This window comes from Rhinoraja longicauda, chromosome 1 (assembly GCF_053455715.1).
Source record: "Rhinoraja longicauda isolate Sanriku21f chromosome 1, sRhiLon1.1, whole genome shotgun sequence".
Lineage (NCBI taxonomy): Eukaryota > Metazoa > Chordata > Chondrichthyes > Rajiformes > Arhynchobatidae > Rhinoraja > Rhinoraja longicauda.
The window spans coordinates 31,739,565-31,760,711 of record NC_135953.1 but is presented as its reverse complement, the minus strand read 5'-3'; the positions used below and the strand labels follow the sequence as shown (position 1 = coordinate 31,760,711).

Below are 21,147 nucleotides of genomic sequence, written 5' to 3'. Positions count from 1 at the left end.
TTCCTGTTACACAAATTATTCCATTCACTTCTCCTTTTTAATTCTTGCTGCTAAGCAGTGGGCTTCACTCTCTATTTCATGCTGCATTTGCCATTAGAAGCATCATGGAGAAAATGTGTTCTCAGTAAGCGGCAGTTTATAGGAGGTACAGAAGAGACAATACATTGCAGGAGCTAAAGGAATAAATTGGAGAGTTGGATATTAAAGCAGTTTGAGAGGGTTTAACTAATATCAAGGAGTTGAAGATTGTAACTTAAAGACGTCAGCATCCAGAAGGCTGAAAGTTTGTTTTTGTGAAAGTTTTATAATTTTGACTTTCTAACTTACGCAAATGTAGCAGTGAAAAGTCAATTCACTCTTAATGCTGCATTTAGCTGTCTTCGTCAAAATTCTTTAAAGATTTTACTTACAAATGTGCTGGAAGTTACCTTCGTAAATTTAACCTAATGAAAAATGGACGTATGTTTATGTGTTGCAACCTATGAAAGCTTTTTTCATCGGCAAAGGGATTACTGCTTTGCAGAATTCTCCGCACAAAAAAACCCACCAGATTAAAAACATCACTGGAAACTATATGTTAATACTTGTGAGAAAATAGTTATGCAAGTGGTTGTTGACAATGCTGCTATGTACTGCTGCAGCTGACAACATTCCACTGAAGTGATTTTTTTTCTTATATATGTACGCTGCGCAAAACACAGCTGGAGCAGCTGGTGAGATCTGCTTGGGAGAAATGAACAACAGAAAATGTTACAAAGAACTGTTGTTAGAATGACATACAGGTAGAGCTTACAGTTATTTATTCTGGATTATTTATTTGAATCAACCTGTCCCATCGTCCTCAAAGATTCCCTAATTGTATTGCAAGGGCCAAAATCATGACTTAAAGATATATTACTATTATTTTGTTGTTGCTGAATCTTGATATTGGTTAAACCAAGATGCATGAACCAGAGTTCAAATTCCACCTTGCAGCTGTGTAATGAAATAAATCTGGAGTTTAGAGCTAGTATTAGATATTGTGAACATCGGACTTCTGCAATGTCATTTTAAAAAGGAAATCTAGTTAGTTACCCTCTGTTCGGAGAGGAAAGCTGCCATGTTTTACTGGTTTGGCCAATCTGTGACAGCAGACTCACAATTCCATGATTCTTGAACCCTAATCAATTGAAGAAATCCTTCTCTAAAGCCATTGTGAAAGTTTGACTACAGAAGAAATTGCATCAGCCTATAACAAAATTAAAACCCTTTAGGCCAATTAAGAATGGGGAAGGAATGATTTTTTTTACTGGACGTTACTACAACTCGCAAATAAATATATTTAAGAAAAAAGAGACTTGACTATATGTATGTGGTCCCAGCCTTCATCAGAATTTACTAATACTCCCATCTGAGGGTCATAGTCATTTCATCAAAAGAAGACCAAACAAGGTGATGGTAGAAGGCATGATTATACAGTCCCCTTTCCATTATTCCTACCTCCCACATCATCAGCTCTTGCATTCCTTGTCTTCAGATTGACTTGTGTAGGAAGGAACTGCAGATGCTGGTTTAAACTGAAGATAAACACAAAAAGCTGAAGTAAATCAGCGGGACAGGCGGCATCTCTGGAGAGAACGAAAGGGTGACATTTCGGGTCGAGACCCCAGAACGTCACCCATTCCTTCTCTCCAGAGGTGCTGCTGAGTTACTCCAGCTTTTTATGTCTATCTTTGGATTGACTCTATTGGTATGAATGCATCTGAGTAGATTGCATTGCGTTGGTTCACAACGCAGAAGCCGACCCAGACTACCAATTGAAACTAGGACAGTGATTCACCCTTCGCGAGGAGGAACCACATGGGGACATTTTGACCAAATTGTGAAGGGAGGCACCACATATGCTCACCAGTAAAACAAGACTAAGCAGACGGCATGCAATTTTGGGCTTCATTGTTGATTGACCCTCTATGAACTTGCCAGATTCATCAAAACCAGAGAGTGAGGAGAACTTAAGAGTTATGGAGAAGTGCCAGAGAAGAGAAGTTGAGGCCAGTATATATTATCCATAATCATATTTAATGACAAGGCTTGAGTGGCCTAGTAAAATTAGAGAGAAATCAGCCAATTTAGGTTGATGTAAAAAAAATTGTTACTAGTGTTAAATGTATCAGGGTGTAATTTGTGCTACTTATGAGCCCAGAAAACCTCTGGAAGAAATACCACTCATCTCCTCAAGATTTATATTTATGCTGATTGAAAGATTGTTAACCTGAAATATTAGATTTGTTTCTTTTGTGTTCAGGAGCATATTTTCAGCACTTTTGTTAGGTTATTTTGTTGAGTTTTGCTTTCTGCTATTTTCTTCCTGGTGTCATTGGCAGGTGCCTAAATCTGAATGGCAATATTTTCTGCAAATCTTAAAAATCTTTAAAAATGGCATTATATTGCCTGGCACAGATACCTCCTCTGGCAGCTCGTGCCATATACTCACCACCCTCTGTGTGAAAAAGTTGCCGTTCAGGTTCCCATTAAATCTTTCCCCTCTCACCTTAAACCTCTGACCTCTCGTTCTTGATTCCTCTGCTCTGGGTAAAAGACTACTGCTCTCTCAGGAATAGAGTGCTAGCCTGCCCAACCTCTCCCCACAACTCAGGCCCTCGAGTCCAGGCAACATCCTTGTAAATCTCCTCTGCATTCTTTCCAGTTTAACAACATCTTTCCGTTTGCAGGGTGACCACAATCATGAGTTCATGGCAAGTTATGAAAATGAATACAATGAATTACCTGAAATCATGAACACTGCCAGCTTGTTACAATGTTGAAAGTGATTCACTGATGTAAGGGGTTTCTGCGCCGAGCTTTCGCCCGACCTAAGGTCCCCGTGCCTTGCTCTGATCCCTTGACCAGGCCGTGCACACTGGTTCCCCGTGAGTGGTTCGACCCACTCACCCCTTACAGTTCTAGACACTGGGCTTAGATGCAGGAGCTCTTATAATGCAGAAAAAATTCAACCAGACCAGATTTTAAAACCAGGGTTTAAATGAAAAAGGCTTTTATTCAGCACTTGGGACTATTGTCCATGAATACTTATACAGTTCTATAATACATGACTATGAAACACATACCGAATCACACGAATACTTATAACTATGAATCATAAAACACACACAGTTCTATAAGACATATACACGAATACCTTTTACTTATGAATTCTTAAACACAGTTCTGCAAGACACATACACGACTGTAAGATGGGGAACGCACGATGCATCGCAACCTTGACCAACACATATTTTAGTACACACCCAACGTTTATTCACAACCACCCTCCCCTCTACACTAAACTATGTCCAGGATATGTAGGATTTGGAATGCATGCTCACCATGGGGCTATTACTGGGGTTACTGGCTGTTCGTTTGGCAGTATTTCTCCTCGAGTTGCGTGCCTGTTCCTCTCTCTTGCATCCGTTTTTCTTGCCTGTCTTTTCTTCCTCCTGCATTCGTTTTCTTGCCTGCTTGCGTTTCTTGCAGGTTTTCTTCTAGCTTCAGCTTCTTCTTCCAGTATTTCTTCTTGAGTTTAAAACCCAAAAGTAGTGGCCAGTTATACTGTTTCTGACCCGTCCTATCTCCCGCCAGATCTTGGAATCTCTTTGTTCAAAAAGATATGTATGAGGTTTTCTTCTGATCTGCCTTATGGTCGGGGATACCGGGGATGGCCAGACGGTGTAAATTGGGATTTCATTGTGAGGTGATGGGTGTTAACTGGTTTCCCATCACCTACCAGGTAGTTTTCTATGGGCTATTGTGCCCCCTCACTGAGATGAACTGTTTAGGTCGGCTTGGGGCATTGTGAGTATGCTGATGTCAGCGCCCCAGTGTCTGGACTCCGACCTGGTTTCGGAGGTTTCTGCATGGCCAATACCCATCCTTTGTTCTGGCCGTAGCTTTGCAGAAACCTAGAGACTGGGTTGTAAGGCTTTTACTTTTTGTGGCTGGTCACGAGGTCCTGCGGCCATTTTAGGACCCACGGATTGTGACATCCTTTGTTAATCTGACCGCAGCCTTTCTCCGCTATCAGCCCCAGTCTCTCGTTTAAAATGTCCAAACTGCAGCTCTTTGGTATTGTGTTGCTTTCCAAATGAGGGAAAACTTCTCAAATCTTACACTGATATCCTTTACGAATCACTAAACCTAATATCCCTTCATGTATGGCATTGCAGATGGTTCTCAATGCTTTGAGAAACTGTCTGCCACTGTAATTTATACATTTAAGGTGGTTGAATGATGTACAAACCAAGGAAAATATAAAACCCAGAGAAAGGGCAAACTAAGCACACATGATACAAACCTTTCTGTGTTTGAAAATGATGAGTTGGATACAGAACAGTTTTGATTTCCAAATCAAAAGAAAGGGGTTCTGGGGAGAAGGCAGGAGAATAGGGTTAAGAGGGAAAGATAGATCATCCATGATTGAATGGGGGAGTTGACTTGATGGGCCAAATGGCCGAATTCTGCTCCTATCACTTCTGAAATATATATACTTGCCTTAAAGATAATATCAGATTGATTAAATAGATGTGAAGATTGTTTTATATGGAAAGATTCAAGATGGAGATATACCCAATGGTCTTTAAAAAGATGAGAGGTGACCTCCCTTAAACATGCAAGATCTTACAGGGGAGTGGCAGGCCAGAAATGACTGTCTTACGGTTAGAAGATCTAGAAAGCAGAAAATTCTGGGACAACCATCTCCAACTAAGTAAAGAAATTTACTCTTCACCACACATCTTCATCCTGAGAGAGCAGCTGGCAACTCAGGATAAAAATGGCAATTGGAATAAGATTATTTTAGAGGGCTTTAAATCCGAAGACCTTTCTTCCCATTCAGCAAATTAGTGAGTATATGCAGAATGCACATCTTTAGATTTTTGTAAAGTCATTAGGGGATGCAAAAGTGGACTTGAGGTAGAGTAGATATGAGATCCTGTGGGGCTATTTTAGCCCATTCTAATGTAATCCTGATACCCTCACAGACTGTCAAAAACATTATACCTTTGCTTTAACAAGAATAAGTGACACGTGAATAGAGAAGCAATATAAATTGGTGATTTAAAAATCTAGAGGATTACTTGCCATGATCATTTGATCCTATATCACTATATAAATAATGTGGTCAGGATGCATTCACTGTGATTTTGGTATGTTATTTAAATTGATAAAAAAATTACGAGGATATATTATCCTCCATAATATGTTTTCTTCAAGGAATTTCAGGCATGGCAAGAAGTTCAAAAATAGAAGAAGCTACTATTTATTTCTTTCAGGTCATTTAGTGCTTAAAAGGTTAAAAATGAGATACCTATTTTGCTTAAACAACGGTGACTCTTCAAACTGCCTTGATCTAGCACAGTGAGCTACGGACCACTAACAAAACCAACAACAAAAAAAAAGATTTATTTTATAATCCCCTTGATACAACATACATTCTGTAGCATGGGCATCATAAGATTTAAAGGGCTGCCAGTTCCCTCCATCTCCAGGAGAAGCCCAGTTTCCGGTGTATTTCCATCTTAACCTACTCCTTCTGCAAACACAGTGCAAACAGGCTCCTAGTTCATGATAGAGCTGCCTTTTCAAATAGCTTTGGTTTTAATTCATCCCCAAGGTATTTAGCAGGCTTGAGGTCAGGGTTCTGAGCCAGTTCACTGCTGGGACGGTGCACTCTGATCTAGTTTCCACTTGTCCATAAGCTTCGCTGTTTATGAAGGCCACTACACCACCTCCAGGAAATCGAGGGAAAATGTTGGGTAAAAGAAAACAGCACTCAATACAAGTTTATGATACTGTGGCCTGAAATGCAAGAAGAGTTTTCATTGGCAGGAAAAATGTAACTACTTCACATAATAAAGATTTGTTTCCAACCAAGAAAGAAGATATTCCATGCTGAGAAAAAAAAGGCTGTAGAAAATCATAAGGAAGAATAAATATCCCCTCCCCAAGACATTTTTATAACAATTGTTTGTAATCTTAACAGTAAACTAAATAAATAAAGAAAAATCCTGCTACAATTGTCCCAGAATAATAATTTATACTTTAGGATTATGCTGGGTAAGAGTTTTAAAAGCATTTAAGAATTTTTAACTGCCTTTTTGACTCCTAGAATCTGTTTGAGGAAATTGACCTTAGCAATGCAGATGATGACATGAAGACTATGTACTGATTCTTGTTGTTTATTTTGGGTTTCACAGAGTAATATGTTTACATATCTGTTGTGCTGCTGGATGTGAGGGTTCCGTTGTTCCGTTGTTCCGTTTCGGGACATATGACAATAAAACACTCTTGACTCTCCTGACTCTTGGAGACCTATGCTGCCTCTTTAATTAATCAGAGTTGTCAGAAGTGAAGGGAAAGTTGTGATAATCTTCAACTAATTCATATAGTCATAGAGTGACACAGTGTGGAAACAGGCACTTCGGCACAACTTGCCCACACCAGTCAACATATCCCAGCTACACTAGTCCCACCTGCCTGCACTTGGTCCATATCCCACCAAACTTGTCCTATCCATATACCTGTCTAACTGGTCCTCGATTCCCCTACTCTGGGCAAGAGATTCTGTGCAGGTACCCAATCTATTCCTCCCATGATTTTATACACCTCTATAAGATCACCCCTCTTCTTCCTGCACTCCAAGGAATAGAGACCGAGCCTACTCAACCTCTCCCTACAGCTCGGACCACCTAGTCCTGGCACCATCCTCATAAATCTTCTCTGAACCGTTTCAAGCTTGACAATATCTTTTCTATAACATGGTGCCCAGAACTGAACACAATACTCTAAATGCGGTCTCACCAATGTCTTATGCAACTGCAACGTGACCTCCCAACTTCTGTACTCAATACTCTGACTGATTAAGGCCAATGTGCCAAAAGCCTTTTTGACCACCTTATCTACATGCGACTCGACCTCCAAGTAACCATGCACCTGCACTCCTAGAACCTTCTACTCTACAACACTACCCAGAGGCCTCCCATTCACTCTGTATGTCCTGCCTTTGTCAGAAGTCCCAAAATGCATCACCTCACATTTCTCTGTATTAAATTCCATCAACCACCTGGCCAATCAATCAAGACCCTGCTGTAATCTTTCACAACCATCTTCACTATCTGCAAAACCACTAACTTTTGTATTATCTGCAAACTTGCTCATTTTGCCCAGGATGTTCTCATCTAAATCATTGATGTAGATGACAAAGAGTAACTGGTCCAGCACCGAACCCTGAGGCACACCACTAATCACAGGCCTTCAGTCCGAGAAGCAACCTTCCACCATCACCCTCTGCTTCCATCCATGAAGCCAATTAGCTATCCATTCGGCTATTTCTTAAAAATCTCTCCAAAAAATGAGCCATTATCACAGATGGATGGCTTACAACTGCAATGGTCAGACCTGATTCTGAGAGAGAAAGCAAATTACATGTTGAATTTGATATTCAGTCCAGAAGGCTGTAATATCCTGAATCTGCTGATCCTCAAACTTCATAACAGTGTAAAAGGCCACCTCCTCTAAAACAAAATAAAAGGTCACAGCAGAAGTGGGATGGATAATGAAAGAGACAGACAAATGAAAGCTCCGAATAACCCCCGCTAACTTGAGTGCTAACATTGGTGTTTTGCAGAGTGACAACCCAATTTTTATTTGATTTATCCGAAGTTGAGACCACTCAATAGACAATAGACAATCGCTAAAATTAAGAGCTCTATCTAACTCTCTCTTGAAAGCATCCAGAGAATTGGCCTCCACTGCCTTCTGAGGCAGAGAATTCCACAGATTTACAACTCTCTGAGTGAGAAAGCTTTTCCTCATCTCCATTCTAAATGGCCTACCCCTTATTCTTAAACTGCGGCCCCTGGTTCTGGACTCTCCCAACATTGGGAACATGTTTCCTGCCTTTAACGTGTCCAATCCCTTAATAATCTTATATGTTTCAATAAGATCCCCTCTCATCCTTCTAAATTCCAGTGTATACAAGCCCAGTCGCTCCAGTCTTTCAACATATGACAGTCCCGCCATTCCGGGAATTAACCAAGTGAACCTACACTGCACTCCCTCAATAGCAAGAATGACCTTCCTCAAATTTGGAGACCAAAACTGCTCACAGTACTCCAGGTGCGGTCTCACTAGGGCCCTGTAAAACTGCAGAAGGATCCCTTTGCTTCAATACTCAACTCCTCTTATCATGAAGGCCAACATGCCATTAGCTTTCTTCGCTGCCTGCTGTACCTGCATGCTTACTTTCAGTGGCTGTGAACAAGGACACCCAGATCTCTTTGTACTTCCCCATTTCCTAACTTGAAACTTCCTGAACATCAAATGCTGCACGATAAATTGAAGTCTCTTTGGACCTCTGCCATTTTAGTTTTTTTTACATATTTTAAAGAAGTACTCTGATTTATGCTTTTCAATTCTGAAGTGATCAATCTGACATTTATCTACATATTAAAATCAATTTGCTAGAGTTCTGTCATACAGTTATACAGTGTGGAAACTGGCCATTCGGCCCAACTTGCCTACACCGACCAACATGTCCCATCTTCACTGGTTCCACTTGCCTGCGATTGGCCCATACCCCTCTAAACCTGTCCTATCTATGTACCTAAGAGGTTCACTTGCATCTCCTCCACCCTCATCTACTGTATCCGTTGTTCAAGATGTGGACTCTTATACATCGGCGAGACCAAACGCTTCACGGAACACCTTCACTCAGCCCGCGTGAAACAATCTGATCTTCCGGTTGCTGGACCCTTTAATTCTCCTTCCCATTCCTACACAGACCTTTCTGTCCTTGGTCTCCTCCATTGTCAGAGTGAGGCTAAACACAAATTGGAGGAACAGCATCTCCATATTTTGCTTGGGCAGCTTACAGCCCAGTGTATGAAGATTGATTTCTCTCACTTCAGGTAGCCCGGAATTCCCTCTCTCTCCATCCCTCTCCCACCCAAGTCGCACTAGCTTCTCATTATCACCCTACAAACAGCTTACAGTGGCCTGTTTCCTTTATCATCATTACTTTTTTGCATATTTTTCATTCATTGTTCTTTATCTCTCCACATCACTGTCTATATCTCTCATTTCCCTTATCCCTAACCAGTCTGAAGAAGGGTCTCAACCCAAAACGTCACCCATTCCTTCTCTCCAGAGATTCTGCCTGTCCCGCTGAGTTACTCCAGCTTTTTGTGTCTATCTCCGGTTTAAATCAGCATCTACAGTTCCTTCTTACACTATCTATGTACCTGTCTAATTGCTTATTAAACTTTGTGATAGTCCCTACCACATGTACCTCCTCCACAGCTTGTTCCATACACCCACCACCCTTTGTGTGAAAAAGTTACTCCTTGGATTCCTATAAAATCTTTCCCTCTTTACCTTAAACCAAGGCCCTCTGGTTCTTGATTCCATTACTCTGGGCAAGAGACTCTGTGCATCCACCCGATCTATTCCTCTCATGATTTTGTCCATTTGATAAAACTATCAACATCTTCATTATTGTATGCTTTCACCCACACGTCTTATAGTGCCACAAATCTTTGTGTCATCAGCAAAGCTGAAAATGTGTCTTTCCTTTTAATGAATCCTGTAAAATCACAATGAACCATTGAGGTAGATTCTTATGAGATGCCACACCACATCCTGTCAATTAGAATGTCTTGCCATTATTCCTATTCTTTGCCTCCCAGCATTTAGCTAATCTCCTAAGCAAGTCAATAATTTGCCTTCATTTCCAGCAGCGTCAATTTTAATTAATTATATTCATGCAAGGGATTTGATCGTGTCTCCTGGAAGTGTGTATCAATAAAATCATAGACATTCTGCTGTCTGCTGTCTTTGGAGAAAGTTACAAAGCAGGATTTTCAAAGTTAGGGAAGTGATAGCTTATCACTTTATGGGATGAATTAAAAAATGTCACAATGAGAGAAAATAAATAATTTGCAACAAAATAAGAATGGGGAAAAGAACATTATCTCTTGATATAAGGTACTCGGTGGGAGAGTAGCTGATTCAAAGCTTTCAGTGATCTTCCCACCATGAAAAGGTCACCTGCACGAATATATAACCTTCAACAATTTGTAATTGATTCAATGCCACCAAAAATGGTTTGTTGCTCTGTAGAGTCATTGAGAAATCCAACACAGAAAAGACCCTTCGGCCCAACTTACCCTTGCCGACCAAGATACCCCATCTACCTAGTCCCACCTGCGCACATTTGGTCCATATACATCTAAATCTTGAAAGACACAGAGTGCTGGAGTAACTCCACGGGTCAGGCAGTATCTCTAGAGAAAAAAGATGGGTGACGTTTTGGGTTGGAACCCTTTATCATGCTCACGGGTCTATCTTCGGTATAAACCAGCATTGGAGTTCCTTCTATTCACAAAATGCTGGAGTAACTCAGCAGGTCAGGCAGCATCTCGGGAGAGAAGGAATGGGTGACGTTTCGGGTCGAGACCCTTCTTGGAGTTCCTTCTGACAGATCGCTGCCTAAACCTTTTCTATCCATGTACCTGTGCAAATGTTTTTTTTAATGTTGTCGTTGTTCCTGCATCGATTACCTCTTCGTTCCATATACCCACCACCTTCTGTGACCACATGATCTCACAATACCACGCAGTTCCCCCTATGATTTACAAATACCAATCTGCTATATCAACCATGATAATAGACCAAACTTTACATAAAATGTAACTTTTAAAATACAAAATTGCACAAGTGACCTTCTACCGCTGCACCATAGAGAGCATCCTAATGCATGGCATCCCTGTGTGGTACCTCAGCTGCACGGAGGCAGAAAGGAAAGCTCTACAGCGGGTAGTCCATAGAGCTCAGAAAGCCATCGGAACACAGATACCAGACTTGGAGGGCATCTACAACACACGATGCCTCAGAAAAGCCACCAGCATCCACAAAGACTCTTCACACCCCTGCAACAGTCTGTTCGAACTCCTTCCATCGGGCAGACGATACAAGGCCTTCTACGCCCGCACCTCCAGACTCAGGAACAGCTTCATCCCCAGGGCCATAGCTGCTATGAACCGGTCCTGCTGAGCCGGATGGTCACAACGCATAGATCAACTTGCACTTTACCCTGTCTAAAACTGTCACAATTGTTTTGTTGGGTTGCTGTTGTCTAAATTACTTAAATTATTGCATCGTATGGGAGGCGCATTCCCAATCTCGTTGTACCCCTGGGTACAATGACAATAAAGATATATTGTATTGTATTGTGATGAAATTCCAGCTTTGCCACAGAAAGCTGAGGAGGCCAAGTCAGTGGATATTTTTAAGGCAGAGATAGATAGATTCTTGATTAGTACAGGTGTCAGAGGTTATGGGGAGGCAGGGGAATGGGGTTAGGAGGGAGAGATAGATCAGCCATGATTGAATGGCGGAGTAGACTTGATAGGCCGAATGGCTTAATTCTACTCCTATTCCATATGACCTTATGACCTTTGTCTGGAAATGGGCATTTAAATTTTCATCTCTTGGTCAAAGAGAGAAAGAGAAATGAATTCAGATGGTTGTTTAATATCATGCAGGTGCAAAATTGATACATATTTATTTATAAGTGACAGAATATTTTTAAAATCTAAATATAGAGCACTGACCACTCCAGAAAAGAAGAACCTATATTTTTAACTTGCTGCTTTTACCATATAACTTATTAATGGCACAAACGTTATATTCAGCAGCTTCCTATAGAGCAACCTCTCAGGTGCTAATGAATAATTGATGCATGATCGGTCGTCAGTATGCATGTCATTATTGTAGAAAAATGCTTGCTGGGATAACTGGGGAATGTCTTACAGAAGGGAAATCAGAACGAAATGCAATTGTTGCACTGCTTTTAAAGTGAAAATGTTTTTTGAAAACTAACGCGTTTTTTTTGTGTTTCAACAGATCGTTGCTGTGTGTATCTGTAGTAAAAGACAAAAGCAGTTATGAGAATCCGTGCTTTTTATTTTGCACATGTGATGGATCCAATGCATCTCCCTTTTCAACGTGATTCCCAAAAAGAATTCCTAGGAATACGAAGCTCAGATCCTTGTGAAAGTTCACAGAACACGGACACATTAACAGAAGGAAAGCAAAAACATGGATCTCGACTGGACACACCATCACGCTGAAGTATTTTCTTTGAAGGGCAAAAATAAATGCCATTTTAATCTTGCATCTGGTGAGGGAAATATTTTCCAAAAAAAATAATTAATGTGAACAAAACCAATCACATACAGCTAAATCATCATGCCAAAGACACCGTGATCTCCATGACTTTTAATCACAATGCTCTGCTTTCCGAAATACAGGCATCTGTTTAGTGAGGGCAGTTGCCAATAGATGACAGTTTACTGTTCGTGACAGCACTGTGAAATTTTGAGTGTGAAAATTGTGGTCAGTAGGTTTATTACAATTGGTTTGAAACAATGTTTTGTACTTATGGCTGATATCAAATTATGGGATGTCTTGCTCCACTATGAACATTATGCCCTAAATTGCCTGTGATGGACTGCATTGATTTTTTTTTTACTGGAAGACATATTTGTATGCTATTCAGTTATGACAATAGGAGATTCTGTTGTGTTTTAAAAAAGCACATATCTTCATTATTATCTTTCTTTAAATAACAATTAAAAAGAACAAAAACATTAAAGGGATCAATTTAACTTTTCACATACTGTCCAAGAGTGCCACCTACATAAACATGACACACTTAAATTTAGTTGTGCAGGAAACATGATAGGTTCTCTGCTACCTTTCAATTACCATGGAATTAATTTTATTGAAATCAGTAGCTCAGTCCTCAAATTTCTTCTTTAAAGAAGTTAACAATTTACCGTTAAAATTCAAAAATGACTTATTTAACAAATAGTGGTTACGTGTTAGAATTAGACCATTGTAAGTATTAGAATCCAGATTTTTTTTTGATTAAAACAAAATAACACTTGTTAGAAAAGGGTCATTTAACAAAGGTATGTTCTTGAATATAAAATAATTTGTTTTATTGCCAAGGCTCTGTGTGTAATTAGTACCTATTACTATGCTCACTACACCCATTTGAAATGGCATGATAAATGCACTTACAAATCCCATTTCTGTCCAGTCAAAATCAAGTTCAACAACATTTTTATTTAATAATATTTTATAATTATACAAATTAATTCCAATTTTAAATTACATCATTAATGGAAGCTTTGAACCATGCTTTATTTCGAAGTGTGCAGTGGCCTATAAATTGGATTGCGAGTACTGTGTTATGCATTACGGTACAATTAATTTGCAATGGCTCAATATGTAAATCGTGAACCATGCAATTTGCAAAATGTGTATGGCATTTCCGAGTACATTACACGTTAATGAATGTAAGATGGTTGATTCATTGTGTAGGCACTAGATGACATTATCCATTGTGCAATGCTCATTATAAGCTTTGGAGCAGAAATTGGATTACGCTTTTCTTGTTGAGATGCTTTCTTGGGCAATCACTTGAACCATACATTCATAGTGCTAGGAAGGAACTGCAGATGCTGATTTAAACCGAAGAAAGACACAAAAAGCTGGCGTAACTCAGCGGGACAAGCAGCATTCTTCAGATTGAACAAGGGTCTTGACCCAAAACATCACCCATTCCTTCTCTCCAGAGATGCTACCTGTCTCGCTGAGGTACTCCAGGTTTTTGTGTCTATCTTCATTCATAGTGCTAAATGTGTTGCAATTATATGATTTAAAAGACTTCTTGGTCTTTTCATATTTGCTACACTTTGAAAACTGCCTGTAGGAGGCCACTTGATCCTGTGCAGCAACTTTGGGTAAGGCCCCTTGCTATTTCACTGGAGTCATCAGGTCATCACACTACACAGCATGGAAAGAGACCCATCAGTAAAATGTATTCAAGTTCAACCAAGTTAACATCCTGGGGCCCCATTTGCCTGGACTTGGCATGTCGGCCTAAGAACCCTTCCTAATCATATATCTGCCCAAGTGTCTTTTGAAAATCAATTTCATTTGTTTTTATAGCTTCCTCTGGCAGCTCATTGCAGATACAGACAACCCTATGAGCCTCAACAGTCCCTCTTAAATCATTCCCCTCTCACCTGAAGCCTTTGCCCTTTTAGCATTCTCTCTCCTGGAAAAACTACTGTGAATGGTCACTTTAGCCATGCCCCTGGTGATCTTGTACACCTCTCTGCCACCTCCATTCCAAAGAAAATAGTCAGAGCCGATCCAACCTCTCTCCATAACTCAAGCCAGCAAGCGTTGAATCTCTTCTGCGTCCTTTCCAATTAATTGACATTGTTCCTATAACTGGACAACCAGAACTGCACACAGTACTCCAAGTGTGGTCTCACCAATAACTGGTGCAGCTGCATCATGATGTGCCAACTTTTGTACTCAGTACCCTTCCCAATGAAGACAAGCATGTCAAGCACCTTTTTTTCTGGGGATCTCTGAGTTCTACCCATATAGCCTCCCCCCCCCCCCCCCCTTTCCCTCCCACTCTTTAACCTATTTTTCTATCACACCTATAGTATTTATACCCAATGAGATCTATTGGACAGGCATTCCTGATTATGGGCCAAGTGAAAAGGGTGGTGGGGGGAGAAAGGTATTTGTCTTAAAGAGGGAACAATGTTCGTACAACTCACTAAAGAGCAATGCATAAGGCTACTGTTTTTTTTTTATATCAGTGGTAACTGAGCTGTAACTGTGGGTAGGCTGAGCTCCATTCATGGACCACTGTTTGAACTTCTCCACCTAAAAAGGTGAAGATCGCTGTCATCATGAACTTCCTAATCTTCAGGTCACTTCAGACAGTAGCAGTGGATCATATAGTGCATCAGAGTGCTGTATCTTCAGGGAGTTCACTGACAATGCTTTTCGAAGTAGCGAGACCCATTCTCCTTTTCCTTGACAGAGATCATTAGGCAATCCATGAGGATATGTGAGGATTTGGGGATTCGTGTCTCGGTAGCGATAGACTTCACTCATGTTAGTCTTCAGGTTCTCATCGCTCTTCATGAAGTGGAAGGGTACTCACATCATGAACGTCATCAACATACAGCTTGTGGTTGACTATTAGAAAAAAAGATATTACTTTGATTAATACCATGTATCCAGTTTATATTAACAACAATAAATGTGTTGCCTTGCTGACTACACAGCAGGAGGGAATCTAGAGGATTTTTTTAGAGCAGCTGAAAAATTGATAATTCTGGGACTTGCCCACTAAATGTTACCATATTAAGCACTATGACACTAAGTAAATTCTACATAAATCAAGTCCACAAAGCCTTGTCATGAAAGGAAATGAATGAAAGGAATGGTGATACTTTGAAGAGTACATTGAACATCCTCAACCATCCTGATGTTTTCTGTCTAAAGTCACTTCCTAAGTTCATATCATGAGTTTCCCGTGTAAGAGCCAATGAAGAAGACTGCTTATTATATTGAAACATTGCCAGGTGTGAGATCACTTTTAGTGATTTAAGTTTAGATTTATTACTGTCACATGTACCGATGTACAATGAAAATCTTTGTTTTGCATATTTCCCAAAGGATGTCCCATTCATAGACACAATTAGATGTCCCATTGAGAGACACAATCAAGTCAAACAGAAGTACATAGAGCAAACGAGAAGATACAGAGTGCAGATTATGGTTCTCTGCATTGCAGTGCATCAGTTCCATCGATAAAGTCTAATGTCACCCCCTTAACAGAAATAGACTGTTGACCTTGGAAGATACTCTGACCACAGTTAATTAATTAGACATTGCGCATAATCGCTAAGTCCCTTCCAATGTCTAATATGCAGCTGGGTAACTGATCTGTGCAGCAAATACTTCCACCTTGCATCAGTGAGAACCTTTCTGTATGTGTTGCACTACAATGGTTATTACTCTGTGTCTGCCATGGCAACTGATGTTGTGACCTTCCCTTCTGGTATAAGGTGTACCAATCCCCCTATGCCTTTGACCTTTGCTGCCGTGGTGCCAACAGTCCCTCCTCTTAGAACAATGTGTTTCACGTAACCTGCTCCAGCCCCCTGGTGCCAGAACTAAACTGCCGCTAAGTGGTGTCAGCCAATAGACAATAGGTGCAGGAGGAGGCCATTGGGCCCTTCGAGCCAGCACCGCCATTCAATGTGATCATGGCTGATCATTCTCAATCAGTACCCCGTTCCTGCCTTCTCCCCATACCCCCTGACTCCGCTATCCTTAAGAGCTCTATCTAGCTCTCTCTTGAATGCATCCAGAGAATTGGCCTCCACTGCCTTCTGAGGCAGAGAATTCCACAGATTCACAACTCTCTGACTGAAAAAGTTTTTCCTCATCTCAGTTCTAAATGGCCTACCCTTTATTCTTAAACTGTGGCCCCTGGTTCTGGACTCCCCCAACATTGGGAACATGTTTCCTGCCTCTAACGTGTCCAACCCCTTAATAATCTTATACGTTTCGATAAGATCCCCTCTCATCCTTCTAAATTCCAGTGTATACAAGCCTTGTCGCTCCAGTCTTTCAACATATGACAGTCCCGCCATTCCGGGAGTTAACCTAGTGAACCTACGCTGCACGCTCTCAATAGCAAGAATATCCTTCCTCAAATTTGGAGACCAAAACTGCACACAGTACTCCACATGCGGTCTCACTAGGGCCCTGTACAACTGCAGCCATAAGAAAGCAAAGTCTTCTCAACTTTTTCCTCCTCTTCTCCGTAGGCTGGAGGATCTAGAGGGAGGTTCCAGTGGAGATTTGGGGATGTAGGTGGTCTCTCCTGTGACTAAGCATTTATAATGTCATGGTTGTGTCGTTGCCTGAAGTAATTAAGAGAGCTCAGCAAACATGTATATTAACAAAAACTGAATAGTTGCTTTTAAGACAGGAGGAGACACGTAGGAAGTCCTCTATAAACTTGCATAAACATTTTTAGCCAGAGGGTGGTGAATTTGTGGAATTCATGGCCACAGACGGCTGTGTAGGCCAAGTTATTGGGTATTTTTAAAGCGGAGATTGACAGATTCTTGATTAGTGTGTCAAAGGTTACAGAGAGAAGGCAATGGAATGGGGTTGAGAGGGAAAGATAGATCAGCCATGATTGAATGGCAGAGTAGAACTCATACCACCTTGACATTCCCAAGTCTTTCAGGGTTGATGTCCTGTGTAATCCCTGTATCCATTAAAAGGAGAACCCCCTTCCCCAACCTGCTGTGTACTTGGAATAGGAATGTCCATCTAACTTTGTTGCCTTCGGCCATCTTATCTGACAATAGAACCAGTTAATTTCAATGTTAAGAAAAAGTTTTTCATTTTGTAGATATTACCACTGATGAGTCAGTCGAACCATTAAGCTGTGCTTTAGGGCAGCAGGACTCAAAAGTAACAGAGTGAAATAGGCATGTCGGTAGACATGTGTGCACGCATACTTCTATGTATCGAGTCGTGAATTGTGCAAGTGCTGCAGCTACAATTTCACGGCTGCTCCTGAGAGTTACAGTTCTCAGTGCCAAGCACATACTTTGGCACGATAAACGAAGTGATTGAATTTCTGCCTGTGGTGCTCCGATGTCGCATTCGCTTTTCACTTTGGTAGACACAAGCTTACTTTGCTGCAGCACACCTGATCCTTCCATATTGTGCACAGGGCTGCAAGCAAAAGATAAGTCTGTTCGATGAACTTTAGGGAACTTTCTTGTTGCCAGAAACGTGGCGACTCTTGTGTACTGCCTAGGTGAGGTCTGCTCTTTAATTTGACCAAGTTGTGTGCAAAACAAAGCATTTCACTGTACTTCACGGTACACGTGACAATAAAGTATCATTGAACGGAATCATTGAATTGGAGGTCCGTCTGGGAAGTGGGAGATATACTCCTACTCTGCATCACCTCCCATGTAACCAATGTAGCAGAAACCTGCACATACACTTCCAGCAGTGGGCGCCACAGTGGACATGTACTCTTTGTGGCCTAGAGGCTTGATGAAAATTAGGAGATGAATGAATCAAAGTATGACGGGTGATCTTATAGAGGTGTATCAGATCATGATAGGAATAGATCAGGTAGATATACAGAGTGTCTTGCCCAGAGTAGCGGAATCGAGGACTAGAAGACATAGGTTTAAGGTGAAGGGGAAAAGATTGAATAGGAATCTGAGTGGTGGGTGTATGGAACAAGCTGCCAGAGGAGGTCGTTGAGGCAGGGACTATCCCAACGTTTAAGAAACAGTTAGACTGGTGTATGGATAGGACAGGTTTGGAAGGATATGGACCAAATTCGGGCAGGTGGGATTCGTGTCGCTGGGACATGTTGGCCGGTGTGGGCAAGTTCGGCTGAGGGGCCTGTTTCCACGTTGTATCACTCTATGACTCTGCATGATATCGATCATCATGGTGTAAATTAACAGAAGAATGAAGTGTTGCATGTTCAAAATAAGCATGGGCGTTTTCTGGTGATAAAATTAGTGTATGAACGAATTAACCTGTGCTTAGTATTGATCCATTAATTGTTATGAACCATGTATTAAAAGGCAAAATAAAGTATTGAGCGCTCAGCCTGCACATAAAAACTCTCACAACAATCTTGATAAAGAAAGCCTCTGTGGCACCAGCATGAATAGGTGCAGGTTAATAACGCAGCACAGATTTGATGCTCCTGTTTAGGAATGATCCAATTTCTAGGCCAATGTTTCCTGGGCATTTGTCCGTCAAATGTGGACAACTGTAAACACAGTGAAATATCCATTACAACTTTTCTCCTCAAGGCTTAAGAATGTAAAGACTTGGATAGTTTCCTGCTTTAAGATTTAGTTGGTATGCCAAACAATATTTTTGCCACCCAAACAAGGATATGGTCAAATTTGTTGAAGTTTCATTAAAAAGATACCATTGCTTTTTACACTGGGTTAGAAATATCTTTTAATTTACTCTCTGATATTAGAAGTAAGAGATTTCTCCATTTGTCTGCCTTATAACGACTGATTGAAGGTAAACCAGAACTACCTGCTTGAAGACTTATTGAAAGTAACGGTGAGACTGGCTACCTCTGCATATAAACCACGTGGCAAGTTCTTTCTACATTGTTAGTCTCCATTTATCACAGTTCCTATATTCTATGGAGCCTTGGTAAGGTTTATTCTCTGATACCAAAGGGGAAATCACTTTTAACAGGGATTTATTCTCATTAATGATTATTGGCATTATATTTATTAAAGCCTAGTCTACTTCCTTCCCATGAATTGTATTATGATTGTAATCTGCTGCATGTGGTTTAATATTTATCACAGATATTTCTGGTGAAAGATATTGCCTTGTGAACCGATGAAATGGATACTTCCGAATATTGTATTAAAAGAAGAGCATTAAGTGACGATTGCATTTCAAGTTATTCACCCAGTTTTCCATATTGTCCTAATTGTGGCAGCCGCTACATTTCATGGTACTACCACATCTGGTGCAATCTACTGTGGCAATACTTTATTCAGTCATAAAGAACGTGCCCATCATTTCAGACCTGTTTGTGTAATTTTTAAAACAAATTAATAGAAAAGATTCCACTGTGTGTACTTTCTCCCTTTCGTATGAATAACTACATCTTATGTGAACAATCCAAAACACTAGTGTTTGTGCTTAACATGTTTTCTCTGAGAATACTTATTACTAGTGTCCATGTTATCCAGCTTTTATTGTATTCCATGTATCATTTTTGAACAGTAAAGTTGAGTTTTTGGACCTATGCAGAGTCATTTATTTTTCAACTGTGTAACTAGTAATTCTTGTCATACTTTTAACAAGTTACAATATGTTGTAACTGATGAGATCGTGAAACATTTTGTTATATGTTGTGGAGCTATTACAAACTGCAGGAGCCCTAGTTCAAGGCCCACACTATGGTGGTTTGGTTGGATAAATCTAAAATAATAAGCTCACGAAAAGCATTTGGAACAATTTTCTGGAACATTACAGCATGGAACCAACCATGTTTTCTTTAACTTATTATGTGTAATGGGAGAGTGATAATCAGTGATAAGATCCTCAGGGGAAAATGATCACAAAATAATAATATTTTATAACTAGTTTGAGAACGTTACAGTTTAACCAAAATTAACTTTAAATACAACCAATTCTGCCGGGTATATTGGCCAAGGCAGAATTTTTTTAAATAGGTTAAAGCCTTGCAAGTATTTTGAAATATTTTGAAGTGCCATCTTGGAGCAGGTACATTCTACTGAGAAATTAAATACTCCCTGAGAAAAATAAAATATCCGCATCTTGAGTAACGACACTGTTAAGAATCGTATTGTCGTATCGGTGGTGCATGATTCGTGGCTATATAGACAACAGTGACATTTATTAGAAACAAAGAACTGGAGATGCTGATAAATACACACAAGGGCGCAAAATGCTGGAGTAACTCAGTGAGTCAGGCAGCATCTCTGGAAAACATGGATAGGTGACGTTTTGGGTTGAGACCATTTTTCATGTTCTCCAAAGATGCTGTCCCGTTGAATTACTCGAGCACTTTGTGTCCTTTAGTGACATTTACTATCCATCCTTAAGTATTACAGAAATGAGACCATGAAGAATCAATCGCATTGGTAGGTCTGGAGTCACATGTAAACCAGGCTGAGTGAATCCTTGCACCTGTGATGCTGCCACAAGAAAGATTTTCAGTGTACCTGTACCTCAGTGTGCTTGTGCATATGACAATAAACTTGACTTGACTTGGATGGTAGATTTCCTCACCTGCAGGATATTAGTGAACCAAAAGGATTTTCATAACAATCCAGTCATTTCATTTCAATCCAGTCATTTCATTGGTACTATTGGAGACTATATTTTCAACTTGTAGATTTATTTAGTAACTCAAAGTTAAGTACCTCGGCAAAGTTAAATAAGTGGGATTCAAACTCACACTTGGTTGAAGTGGTTGAAAACTGGGTTGCTGTACTAAAACCTTGCCACCACAAATGAAATCCCTATCATTGTTTTGACTGACTAAAGTTTACAAATTAACAAATTATTCTCCTTACACCTACACGCCATTGCCATTCTCACTCTTTTCTGCCAATTTGTCTACTTTCTCCTCTCTTTTCCTCCCTTCTCTCCTTCGACAAATTTTTA

At 40.3% G+C, this 21,147-nt stretch overlaps 1 protein-coding gene across 10 annotated transcripts in view; it reads left to right on the top strand.

The window, feature by feature from the left end:
- LOC144609249 (ciliary neurotrophic factor receptor subunit alpha-like) overlaps positions 1-19,749 on the top strand; it is a 411,896-nt gene extending 392,147 nt beyond the window's left edge. For all 10 annotated transcript variants that reach the window (XM_078427709.1, XM_078428140.1, XM_078428002.1 and 7 more), the window contains one exon: positions 11,938-19,749. In XM_078427709.1, coding sequence (XP_078283835.1) covers position 11,938 — 1 coding nt within the window. In that variant the 3' untranslated portion in view covers positions 11,939-19,749. The remainder of the gene's footprint in view (positions 1-11,937) is intronic.
- Positions 19,750-21,147: the final 1,398 nt, after the last annotated feature.